The following is a 13,194-nucleotide window of genomic DNA, read 5'->3' as shown; positions in this document are numbered from 1 at the left end:
CAGGACACTTGGACCATTGTTTTCAAGCCAACGACTATTCTATTTATTTATCTCTTAGGGAAAATAATACAACTACGATTTAAAAAAGATTTATAACACGACCCGAAAGCACTATAATAGTTATATTTTTTGTATACTTTTTTTTTTTTTTTGTAAAAAGGGCTTTATTTTTTCTATACTTTAAAATAAGAATCGTTGTCTTTGGGAATTATTTATATGGTTCGTTACAACGTACTCTCGGAAATATTAAAATTAATCGCCATTTCGATTGACACTTGAACGACATTAAGAAATCAGTTGCAGAAAAAAATGACCATAACATAAGTTCATATCTTATGTTATAATACGTCGATAATATATACATAACGATCATTACATGTCAGCTTATTTAACTATTCTTTATTTTCTTCTAAAAACGAAAGATATAATTTTTAGACAGAAAATAAATTTTTAGAAAAACTACTAGGAGAACGCAATCTCTCTTAATTTGCAAAGACGCGACGCCTCATAGACTTGAAGACGCCGCCTATTCCGCTGGAGGAGCTAAGTTAAGATCCAGATCTAACGGCTGAGATTTCTTCTCAGCTCCACCTTCGAAATCAACGACCGAAGACGAATCAGACTCGCTCTGGACCCCACACGTAGCAGCCAGTGGGAACGCCGTCATGTTAAAGAAGTAAACATGACGCGCAACGGGAATCTGACAACACGCGCCGCCGCCATTACCCAAGCTGAGCTCGAGCTGCGGAGGTGTAACCAATCTCGCCGCCGTCGGAGAGGCGGAGTCGACGGTGCTGCTCTGACTAGGACTACGGGAGTAACCGCCGTCATTCACGTTAAGCTCGAGAGACGTCGGGAAATTCGTCTTAGCCTTGGCGCCGCGAAACTCACGCGCTGCAGCGTCGTAGGCACGCGCCGCCTGCTGAGCGGTGTCGAACGTTCCGAGCCAGACGCGAGTTTTCTTACGCGGATCTCGGATCTCCGCCGCGTATCTTCCCCACGGACGTTTCCTCACGCCTCTGTAGCGAATCTCTTTCGCATTACCCTGGATCGGGTTCGGGTCGGGTTTGAAGCCCATCTTGGTCATGATAATCATAAAAGAAACGAGAAGATCTGTGAAAGAGTTTTGTGTTAACGAGAAAATAAGCGTCTTTTTATAGAGAGCGAGTATAAGCGAGCGCTCCTTTTAGGGTGCTTTCCTGTGAACAGTCAAAGACATTTAAGATTGGTCTATTACAGAGAATCGGTGTTTGGGGTTTTCTTTTGTCTTATCCATTTGTGTAGAGCCACGTGTTAACTGCTTTTCCTGCAAAGAATCTTATTTATAAAATATAATTTCATACACAAATCACAATATACGTTCAACGACATATGAAAATAATTGCTGGCTATCAAGAATATAGAATGCAGTTGGCTTGAGAATATATGCTTCATATATTTATCCATATTAAATCTACAAAACATGTCAAAATGGAAACTTCCATATGTAAACGATTTCAAGTAAATGAAGGCACTAAAATAATGACCTGATGAATGATTAGAAAATAATGAATTTTCATTTATTTCTTAAAAATTAAATCATTAATAAGGAAGATTTGTTACACGTAATATTTTTGTCATTTCTTTAATTTTAAAAAATTATGAAACGAGAATATTACTTATTACTCCCTCTGTTTTTAAAAAATGCATATTTTAAACTTTTCACATATATTAAAAAAACTCATTAAATATACATTGTTTTTTGTGAATAACAATTTTCTATAACTTTTAGCCAATAGAAATTCAATAAACACCTTTAATTTTTTTGAAACTTACAGTTTTTTTTATAAAATTATACATTGAAAAGATAAAAAATGTATTTTTTTGAAACAAATTTTTTTTCCAAAACATACATCTTTTAGGAACGGAGGGAGTACATTTTATTCCTATTTACTACCTTTTCTTTGTTTCTATTCCTTCTCTTTTACAATAATTCTCGTTTAAGATTTTTACATACATGTTAAAAATTAGTAGCGTTTTGTTTTACCCTTGTTTAATTTACTAGTATTATATTTTATTTTTTAATTAATTGAACAGAAATAGGGGTAAAAGCTGAAAAATTCATTTAATATATGCATTGCAAATATAAATGATATTTATCATGATTTAAAAAAAAAATCTAAAACCATTTTCAATTTGAAATGAAGTGAATATTATTTTTAAATGTCATCTATTAGAGCCGCAATGATTTGTGTGTCACAAAACTGAAGAAAAAGACAAACAGATCTTTCATATGTTATCTATTTGGTAATTGGTAAAAGGTGAATACTAAGGCTCCGAATGGTAACTGCGGTTTGAGCGGTGCGGAACAAGCGGTTTAACTGCGGTGCGGTTTTAACAGTTATAAAAATGTATAGATATATGATATATGTAGAGATTTTTGTTACTGTTAACTGCGGTGCGGAGCGAGATGGTTCGTAACATTCAAAGCCTAAAGCTATATATCAAAGTGATAACAAACAAATATTATCGAGAAAGGTTCTAGATACAACCGAAATAAATGATATCAAAATAAATTGTCAGATGTAATCACAAAAGAAACTATCCTAAAAATTGTTTTCCCAAACAAAAAAAGTTATCCTACAAATTACATATTGTGGAAATCAATTAAAAGCTTATTAAAGAGACGCCGATTTCGCATCATAATCTGGAAATTACTGAACAACTACTTTCTACTCCTTCCGTTCTTAAAAGATCCATTCACACTTATTAAAAAAACATTTAAAGTTGTATTTTCTAATACATTGTTTTTCTTAATTAATTATTCCCAATAACTTTTAACCAATGAAATTTTATCAAACACAATTGTATTTTTTGAAAAGTACAATTTTTCATTAATTAGTGTCTTAAAAATGTAAAAAATGTATTTTTTAAAATAATTTTTTTTTTCTAAAAAAAAATCTATAAAGAGCAGAGGGAGTATTAAATAAATACGAATCAAGCAGCGGCGCAACAAAAGCTGAGAAATTTTGGAAAACGTGGCACAATCACGAGGACGCGCGGCTCAGGAACCGCGTTTTAATGAAAACGCGTGAGGCTCAAGTCTTAAGGGTCCCACTGCCGCCACTCGGAGCCGTTTCGAGGAATCGCTTGGAAGAGCGTTATGCATTTGACTGCTTTTCGGTGACATAAGTAAAAGCGGCCGCCCTTCCTTAAATCCAAACCTTTGGTCCCACTTCACTTTCTTAAATAGATCTTCGCATGCCACGTGTTAAAATTGATACGTGGCTAATGATCAAAGAAGAAGGCAAGAAAGTGATATCCCGCCGGTTAACCGCAATGCTAACGATAGTGGGCCCACCACAGTCAGTATTTTTTTTAGCTTCTCTTTTAAAGAATAGACGGAACTAAATTTGACGGCAGGATGAGACCAAGACCGTGAAGTGCCGACTTGTTTTAATTTATTTTAGTATTAATTTTGGTTAATTATTGTGGGTGTGTTTTCTTCTCTTAACGGCTCAGTCAACAGTGGACACTTAACACCTACTTATGTCTTCACGCCTTGATTAATGGAATGGGTTATCTTGTCCCCACAGATTAAAGAATTGAGACACACATCATTAGACCTAGTATTTAATACTATACTATTTAAATACGACAATGTAATGCTGAACTCTAAATGATTTACCACATTCAATACACCGGATATTAAATTAACCAAAAGAATGATAAACAAAGCCAAAAATTATACACTGGTGTATCATAATGATATAAACGGGTTAATCCCGTTTAATAGTCCAAATGTACTAAACAGAGTTTTTGATCATGCCACAAGTTTTTAAAGTTATAAGATTTTCTTGCAGCTGCAAAATACTTACATTGAATATATGATAGCAGCAACCATCACAATCGTCCGGTGTTTAGTTTCTGAATTCACAGAAAAATGTTATGTAGTACAAGCACGACCACATTGCTCGACAAACATGTATAAGAAAGTGATAGAGTCTTGATATGTGGAACTCTATGAACTCCTCTGATTGATCACTCAACACAGATTACAAGATAGAACAGAGAATTACAAGAAGAACTAGAAGCTGATAAAGTGAATCTCAGATCAGGATCTCATGTCGATCTCAACCTGAAGACTCAACACGATCTCATGGCGATCGTGAGTAAGGAAGACTCATGGCGTCTCACTCTTTCTACAACATCAGCATGGCCTCTCTTCTTCAATCAAGCTCTCTATTTATACTCCATCTTCTTCCTTCTCTATTTGCCTCAGCTATTCAACTGCAAAGCCTCTTATCCAACTAGAGTCTCTTATCCCTTTATTTATTGTCCACATCAACAGTTCATTTGGCTTCTCCACTTAAGTACCTATCAATACTTCCCCCTTTGAAAACAAGCTTGCCCACAAGCTTGTATGGAAAGAAACCACTGAACAAATGACTCATGATCATGTTGGTCTCTTTTCTCTTGTTGACTCCAATACTTCAACAGTTAGCTAAGCTGAGCACATGAACCTTCTCTCTATACTTGAACATCCATGACTTGGGCAATTTACTTCTCCACCTTTGTTGCATCACCTTACTGTCTCTGTGGACATGCCAGCCACCCCACAAAACGTGAGCATAGCAAGTATATACACCCTGAATCAACCTCCCTGTCTCTTTGTTTTTCTGATTTCAACTAAACCAGCCATCTCAGAAGAACAAGTAGAGTTACCCCTGCTTCTCCAGCGATGCCATAGAAAATAAGAACTGCTCCAAAGACACCACTCAACGTGCAATAACAAAGCATGCACTTGTTTCATTCTTTCTTTGTATTTGAACATCCATGTTTTGTAATTCCTCTTCCATTTCAGCTTCTGTTGTACCCAAACTTGTAGTCTATATCTCCTGATAGACATCAGTAACACAGCTCTTCTCTCTTTATGTAACTGAAGATTCACCACTTGTATCCACCATAGTGTGCTTGGTTTTGTCGTTTCTTTATGCTTACCAACACTTATCTCGAAAATATAATACTCCGTTACTGTTGAAAACCACACAATCAACACTTTTAACCTCCACAACCACTTCAGTATTCTCTTGTATACGCTCGCCCTTGAAATAAAGCTTGCCCTCAAGCATACACAGAAGAAAATGATAAGGGATCTCTGCCATTCTGGTCTTGTATCTGCCACTGACATTGTGAGATCAGAGCAAACCCATCGCCACATAACTCCCCTTTGTTCCAGCAACACGCTGAAATGATTGTGATCCCTCCCTGACATGATCCCCATGTTAACAACAGAACCTGCAGAAAATTTATCTGCAACCACATGCTCCCAAACAAACACCAAAACTGAGGCGGGCTTAAATCTCCACTTATGCTTCACTTGGAACTTGCCATCCTCTAATGAAAACTGTTCCAGCTCTTTGATAGTGTGAATCAATCTCATTTTGCATATCACTAGTGATATATGTTTGTGTCTCAGTCTGCTCCCATACACAGCATCGTACCTTTCCTTCATCCATCTCGTATTCATAGGCTCTTCCCAGTGTCTTGTAAATCTCAGCACAAACTTCTGCATTTTAAACTTGAATTTCCAAGTTTTGAAGCATTTCCTCTGCCTCTTTGTACATGCTATCCTTCGAGTCATGAGACTGAGAAGAAACGTGTGGTACACCCAATCAGACTTTGAAATAACAATCTGAAAGCTCTTGATCTCGTCGTCAGTCTTAGTCACCTCCCGTAGCATAGATTTTAAAGAGCTTTTCTCTGCAGAAGAAATCGTAGTGGCCACAGAATGTAGCGGCATAACCAAAGACAGATCATGAACAGAATGCTCCCAACCTTCTTCCACCAATGTAGGCTGTGAAATCTCGGTCCAGTGCTTTTCCTCAGTGACTTCTGTAGCTGATGAATTCATCTCTACAGTTTCTAGACCAGCCGTAGGAAATGAGTCTAGCTTGAGCATTAGTTCTGGTAAAGAGCAACCAAGAACATAATAGTCACCAAAGCTCACAGAAACATCTTCCTCGGTTGGTGATGATGTCTTACTCACCCGTTCTATCTCAGGAACAGCTTCACCCCCACAAGTTGATTCATCCTTTAACTTCGAAACTTCTGAATAACAACTTGGGACAGGACCTATCACACAGTGCAAATCCATCTCTTTATCAATCTCAGCAAGTGAGCCCTTCTTAAGCAGCATATCTGCTTCTTGAACACGCGCATGATTCATTTTTTTTAGCTGCACCTTTTCAACAAAGTTGCATGAATCAGTCTGTTCCACATAACCACTGGCTACTACTGCACCTTTTAAACCCGTATGTTTCTCCATCTCATGAAATGAGTCTTCCTGGAGATTTACTTCTGCCTCTTGAGCAGCTTCAGGGAGTGATTCTTCCATGAGTATTATGTCTGGTGAAAAATGACCATGGACAGGATAGTCACCAGAAACTTCTTCTACAGTTGGTGATGTGATCTTCTTCTTCACCATTTTTGTCACAAAAACAGATTTATTGCTGGAAGTAGACACAATGGCATTGTGTGAGGTTGATTCAGCCGTGAAAGTTATGACACCAGCATCACCTGAACAAAATTGGGAACGTCGTCGCTTGTCTGCTTCCCACTCCAAGAAAGCTTTGTGGCCTCTATCATAACTAGCTTTCATTCTGATCTTCTCTGGATCATCATCAGCGCCAAATTGCCACAACAACGTTTCTTTCATATGTTTCCAGCTTCTAATAGGCATCAAAGAATCGATACCACTAATGTACCTCTCAGCTTCATCTACAATGAATCCATAAGCCATGTGTAACTTCTCGAAGTCAGTGAGTCCCTTCCGAGCAAAGTAATGCTCCATCCACGAAATCCACTGCCTCAAGTCGACATCCGGAAACACTAGAACCGTAACGATTCCCATGACTGCGCTTGAATCCTCTCCGATCGTTGCGATCTGCTTCTCCACAGAATCCAATCGCTCTGCCGTCGCCTTATCGTTTCGCGTCACCAACGGATCTCTCTGCATCGTCTTGTTCGCATCATCTCTGGAAACTCCGCGATTTCCGTAACTTCCGTAATCTTCGCATCGTTCGTGAAACTCAATAGCGCCTCCGACGAATCCAGCAACAAAACCATCGCTTCCCTTGATTCTTGCCGCCGATTCACCGAACTTCGTCATCACCGTAACACCACCGCGTTAGATTCGATCACAGTTTCACCGCACCAATGATAGAGTCTTGATATGTGGAACTCTATGAACTCCTCTGATTGATCACTCAACACAGATTACAAGATAGAACAGAGAATTACAAGAAGAACTAGAAGCTGATAAAGTGAATCTCAGATCAGGATCTCATGTCGATCTCAACCTGAAGACTCAACACGATCTCATGGCGATCGTGAGTAAGGAAGACTCATGGCGTCTCACTCTTTCTACAACATCAGCATGGTCTCTCTTCTTCAATCAAGCTCTCTATTTATACTCCATCTTCTTCCTTCTCTATTTGCCTCAGCTATTCAACTGCAAAGCCTCTTATCCAACTAGAGTCTCTTATCCCTTTATTTATTGTCCACATCAACAGTTCATTTGGCTTCTCCACTTAAGTACCTATCAGAAAGGTTTTGGCTTGTTGTCTGACAACACTACGTATGAACTTGTTACTGAACCGATAAACATAAGCGATATCTGGTAAAGAATTTTCATGTTCTTCATAATCATCTTACAAAAACAATATCATTGTCTCAGCAGCTATAAAAGATGTTTCGTCAAATCCCACACATGTACTTTAATCCTTTTACAACATTTATCACTTTGCATGCAAAATATATTAGACATTCTTTATCTAATATTTAAAATTGAACATTTCTTAACAATTTCTTTATATATTAGACATTTTTTATCTAATTTTCCAATGTGGAACTTAGTTTGTTATCTCACATTCTCCCCCTCAAACTAAGGATCACATTCATCTCGTGTCCTACAACTGACTTTCAGGATCTTCTGACTTAATCTTTGCCACACACCTCTCATTCCTAACTCATAGGATACCATTCATCTCGAAAGGTATTTCGGTCTTCTTGCAGATTTCTCGTCAAACCGTTCTGATACCAATTGTTGGGATTGTGAAATCCCATGTCCAACTCTATATTATCCGATTATAATACAATATTTTCCACTTTGGATCTAATTGGCAAGGCCGCATAGATTTACTTTTGTTTTCCTTCCCAAAAGACCTCGTACTAATTAAAGTTGAACATCTCTTTATATATTATACATTCTTTATCTAATTCTCCAATATGTGACTTAGTTTGTTATCTCACAATTATCAGATGACAATATTCTGTGGGAGGTAGCTAGTTAAGTAAGCAAGAAGCTAATAAGAAATCGCAAATAATATAAGCAACTAAGTAAGCAAATACACACCCAAAGCAGAACATAATTAAGGAAGCAAGCCAAAACACACACAACACAAGGAAGTAAGGAAGGAAGCACACAAGGAGCCAAGTAAACAACAAATTAATAAAGAAGTAAATAAGTAAATCAATGAATCAGGGAAGTCAGTAAAGAAGAAGGACATGAAGAAAGCAAGCAAGCAAGTATGAATGAAATGGTAAAGAAGGAAGTAAGTTAGCAAAAGATTCAAATTAAAAAAAAATCAAAAAGCAAGTATACAATGAAGAATGGAAACAATTATGAATATATACAGTTTGGAAGAACGTATGTACGAAAAAAAGTACGGATGTATGCATATATGTATTTATGTATGTTTGTTTTTGTATTTTTTTTACTGTGCATAACCCATGTGCAGAGGCTTGAGATACACCACATTAGGATTTTAAATCGGTTAATGCAGAAGCAAATAGACCTACAAGATCAAAATAAATGAGTAAGCCAACACCAAAACAAGAATTGGAACTTGGAGAATCAAAACAGAGACATGAAAGGAAATCACTAACCTGCAAATTTTTAAGTGACCAGTGTTTTTTCTATGAAACAGAGACGTGGTTACTCTGAAACATTTAAAGGCTTTACTTGAGCAACATTGATTCAAATGCAAAGTTATACGCTATAACGAGGGTACTAAATTCATACTTCACCAATGATTTATAAACGTTAAAATCTTTTTGGGTGTCCATAAGAGAAGCACATACCTGAGAAAATCAATATTGGCCTTTATACTTCAAGCTGTCACATAAGTATAAAGGCTAACACATAAATATCTTAAGATTTTGGATGCTTATTCAAGCGCACGTCTAGTGGAAGTGAAATAATCTTGATTTCACATATGTTTCTCATGCTTGTGAATTTCAGAAACTAATTTACAAGCAAGTTTGAAAAGCACATACCTATCAGAGAAGTCTGCTACATTTGAAATCTTCTCAGAATCTCTAATATTTTGATGTTTTGAATACCTCTGAAGCAATATACCTGAAAAAAAAAACAGAATTAATTAGTCTTTACTTTAATCAAAAACAAAAAAATAGTCTTTACTTCAGACATTGGTCATTTGATTCCACCCACCAAAATATAAACTGAATCATAGTCTTCCCTTAAATGGTTTCTTTTTCCTATCAAAAACATATTATTCAGTCATTAGTCGTTTTTCCATCTAGTGACAGACATATTGTCTTTGTCTAGAGACTTTTGCAAGTGGTTTGCACTTTTTCTCCACCGAGGACTTAAGCCGTGGGTAGACAAGTAAGGAATCTATTATCAAATTCATAGTCTTTGCGTTAATACCTTCTTAACCCTAGTTATTTGATTGGTGTCTCTATACCTTTAAGCCTTGTGCTTATCGCAAACAGATAGTTCTCAGTTCAGAATATTTATCTTAAGACATATTTAAGCCATTGCTCATTTTTATTTCCATCCAACAAGTCTAATTTAAGCCATCAGGCGTTTTTTCGTCTAAGGAGTTTTCAGAGTCTTTGCCTTTAAGACATGTTTAAGCTGTTAAGTAAAAGACTCTCTTTTAGATTCATAATACTTGATAATGATCTTGGTGTTATGCTTCTTTCTCAACATTGGTAGTCTCTGTCTTAAGACTGATTTTAGACTAGAATTGGTCATTTTTCCTTTGTCTTTGTCTTAAGAGTTGGTGGTTCTATTTGTATACTTTTAAACATTGTGGTTATCGAGGAGAAACAGTTCTTTAAACCTTGTGATTCATAGTCTTTTGTCTTGAGACCATTCTTTTGTCTTGAGCCCATTTTTGGTAGTTGGTCATTTTACCAAAACCGACCTATAGTCTTTTTCAAAAGACTTTTAGGCCATGTAGTTACATAAGACTCTGTTGTCGATTCAGACTGTCAACAATCTTTGCCTTGTGACTATTTTAAAGTCCTTAGTTTTTTTTTCTCCTACCATCCAACAAGTCTACAGTATAGACTTTCTCAACATACTTCTAAGCCATGTGGAAATAAGAATCTCTGTCAAGAATCTATAAGCAGTTGGTCTTTTATTGTATACATCAAATCGTTAGTTGTTTTTACCATCCAACCAGTCCAAATTGATCACTCTTCCTTGAAAGACTTTTCTAAGCCGTGGGACATTTTTAAGCCGTAGGTTGTCCTTGTCTGGAGACATTCCAAAGCCATGGCAGCTCTATCTTATGACTGATGTCAGGCAGTTAGTCTATACATATATCTTTGTCTACTTTTAGACCTTGTGGTTATTAAACAGAGACAGGTTTTTAAGCCTTTTGGTCCATAGTCTTTGTCTTAAGACTTTATCAAGCTGGTTGCCGTTTCTTTCATCCAACAAGTATTATCACAGCCATTATATTGTCTGTCTTAAGAGTCTTTTAAGATGTTGGTCTAGCGTCTTCTGTATGCTATTTTGTATCTGATTAGTCGTTCTATACTTTCTAAGCCTTGTGGTTTGTCGCAAAGACAATTCTCAGTTAAGATTCTTTTGTGTTAATACATCCCTTATGCTCTTGCTTGTTGTTGTTTTTCCATCCAACAAGTCTAGTTTAAGCTATTTATCATTTTTATCCATCTAAGGACCTTTCAGAAACTGTTTTAAGATATCTTTAAGCCGTTGGTTACTTTTTTTCCCCATCCAACAAGCCTTACTTAAGCTGTTAGGTAAGAATCTCTTGATCTCCTCGTTAAGTATCTTTGTCCTAAGTAATTTTTAAGCCGTTCGTAGTCTTTGTCGCTGTGTGACTTTCCAAATCCGTGAGTTATTTTCGTATCAGCTTTGTCTTAAAGACTGATTTCAGACATGGTCTTTGTCTAAAGAGAGTTTTCATACTCTGTCTGAATCTGTTGGTCGTTTGTTTTTCCCATCCAACAAAACGTAAATCAAAGCCATTTTCTTTGTCCAATGACTTCTCTATCCAAAACTGATTGTGAGTTTTCTACCATCAAACAAGTGTTAAGCCATTATACATTTTCCCATCTAAGGACTTTCAGAGTATATTTTTTTTTTAAACATCTTTAAGATATTGGTCATCTTTTCTTACCATCCTATAAGTCTTATTTAAGCCCTTACGTTAGAATCTCTTTAATATTCATGATATTTTGTTAAGAATCTGTGTTATTATTCTTTAAGCCAGTGTTAGTCTCTGTGTAAGACTTATTTCAGAGTATGAGTTGGTTATTTCCATCCAATTTAATAGTCTTTGTTTACTTTAAGGCCTTGTGGTTATCAAGTAGATACAATTATTTAAACCTTATGGTTCATAGTATGTGTGTTGAGACTTTCTATTTGAAGTTGTCTGGCAGAGTCAAGAATCAGTTCTCCATCCATGGCTTCAGTCATGAGATATTTTATTTCATTTGAGCTGTGGATTGTTATTCCATCTGTAGTCTTTATCTTGAGACATTTTAAAGCTGTTGGCTATTATACCAAAACCAAGTCGTATTCTTTTTCAGAAGACTCCTAAGCTATGTGGTGGTTACATAAGGACCTGGTTGTCGATTCATTTTGTCAAGAATCATTGCCTTATAATTTTTTTAAGCCGTTAGGTCTTATATCAATACAACACGTCGTTAGTTGTTTTGTACCATCCAACAAAAGTCTATGGCATAGAATCTCTCAAGAGACTTCCAAGCCGTGTGGTTAATAAGAATATGTGTTTGATTCAGAATCTTTGTCAGGAATCTTCAGGCAGTTTATTTCTTTAGCCGTCGTTAGTTGTTTTTACAATCCAAGAACTCTAAATTGTTTACAAGCTGTGGGGCATTTCTAAGCCGTGGGTTGTCTTTGTTTAGAGAGTTTAGAGAATTTCCAGAGCTGTCGTTAGTCTCTGTCAACTTTTAAGCCATGTGGGTTATCAAACACAAAATAGGTCTTTAAGCCTTCTGGTTCATGTAGTCTATCTTATGACTTTTTAAATCTGTTTGTCATTTTCTTCATCCGACAAGACATTCTCTCTCAGCCATTAGTCGTTTATATTCATCTAATGACCTATTTTTTCTAAGCCGCTGGTCACTGTTTCCATCCAACATGTCTACAAACGGACCCATATTGTCTTTGTCTAGAGTAAGCCGTTGGCAGCCTTTATCATAAGAATTCCCAAAGCCATTGGTTGTTTCTGTATCAGCTCTATCTTAAGGACAATTGTTAATTCTTTCAATCCACCAAATTACAAACCATCTCAAACATGTCTTGAGAGCCTTTTCAGCCTGTCTCAAGTCGTTGGTCATGATACCCATCCAACTCATAGTCTTTGTATACTTTTTAGGCCTTGTATTTATCAAGCAGACCATTTTTTTTAACACCCTTTGGTTCATAGTCTTTGTTTCAAGACTTGAAAGCTATTGGTTTTTTTTCCATATGCTGACTTTTTTTTTGTCTGAGCCATTGGTCTTTTTTTCCCATCCAGCATCATATCTATAGAAACCGACCCCTTTTGTCTTTGTCAAGAGACTTCTTAAACTCTTTTATTCCACCAAGGACCCTTTTCTAAGCAACCCTTTTGTGTAGAGGACTTTTGTTTCAGGCTTCATTTTTCTTTGCCATCCAACAAATCGTAAACCAACCCCATCCAAACTCAGACATCATTGCCTACTTTAAAGCCTTGTGGTGGTTCAGAGTCTTTTGTCTTAAGACATCTTTAAGCTGCTGGTCGTTTTTCCAATCCAACGAGTCTTATTTCTCAACTCTCTTCAATGAAAACTGAAAAGTGTGGAATAAAATTTAGGAGAAATGTAAAGCTGCGTTAGACAAAAACGACCTTTTTAACGGTTATATTTTCGGACAAAAATAAAATA

At 36.5% G+C, this 13,194-nt stretch overlaps 1 protein-coding gene across 1 annotated transcript; it reads right to left on the bottom strand.

Annotated features, from left to right (window-relative positions):
- Nucleotides 1–246: 246 nt before the first annotated feature.
- Nucleotides 247–1,340, bottom strand: LOC103832689 (ethylene-responsive transcription factor 8). Its single transcript, XM_009108752.3, has one exon. It carries the CDS (start codon nucleotides 1,094–1,096, stop codon nucleotides 527–529), a length of 570 nt encoding a protein of 189 aa, XP_009107000.1. The 5' UTR covers nucleotides 1,097–1,340; the 3' UTR covers nucleotides 247–526.
- Between the last annotated feature and the right edge of the window lie 11,854 nt (nucleotides 1,341–13,194).

Source organism: Brassica rapa, chromosome A08 (assembly GCF_000309985.2).
Source record: "Brassica rapa cultivar Chiifu-401-42 chromosome A08, CAAS_Brap_v3.01, whole genome shotgun sequence".
Lineage (NCBI taxonomy): Eukaryota > Viridiplantae > Streptophyta > Magnoliopsida > Brassicales > Brassicaceae > Brassica > Brassica rapa.
The sequence above is the reverse complement of the archived record's forward strand: the minus strand, read 5'-3'. Positions and strand labels throughout refer to the sequence as shown.

Bases quoted from the DNA above. Each gene is read 5' to 3' on its own strand.
- LOC103832689 (XM_009108752.3), bottom strand. From the start codon at position 1,096: ATGATTATCATGACCAAGATGGGCTTCAAACCCGACCCGAACCCGATC.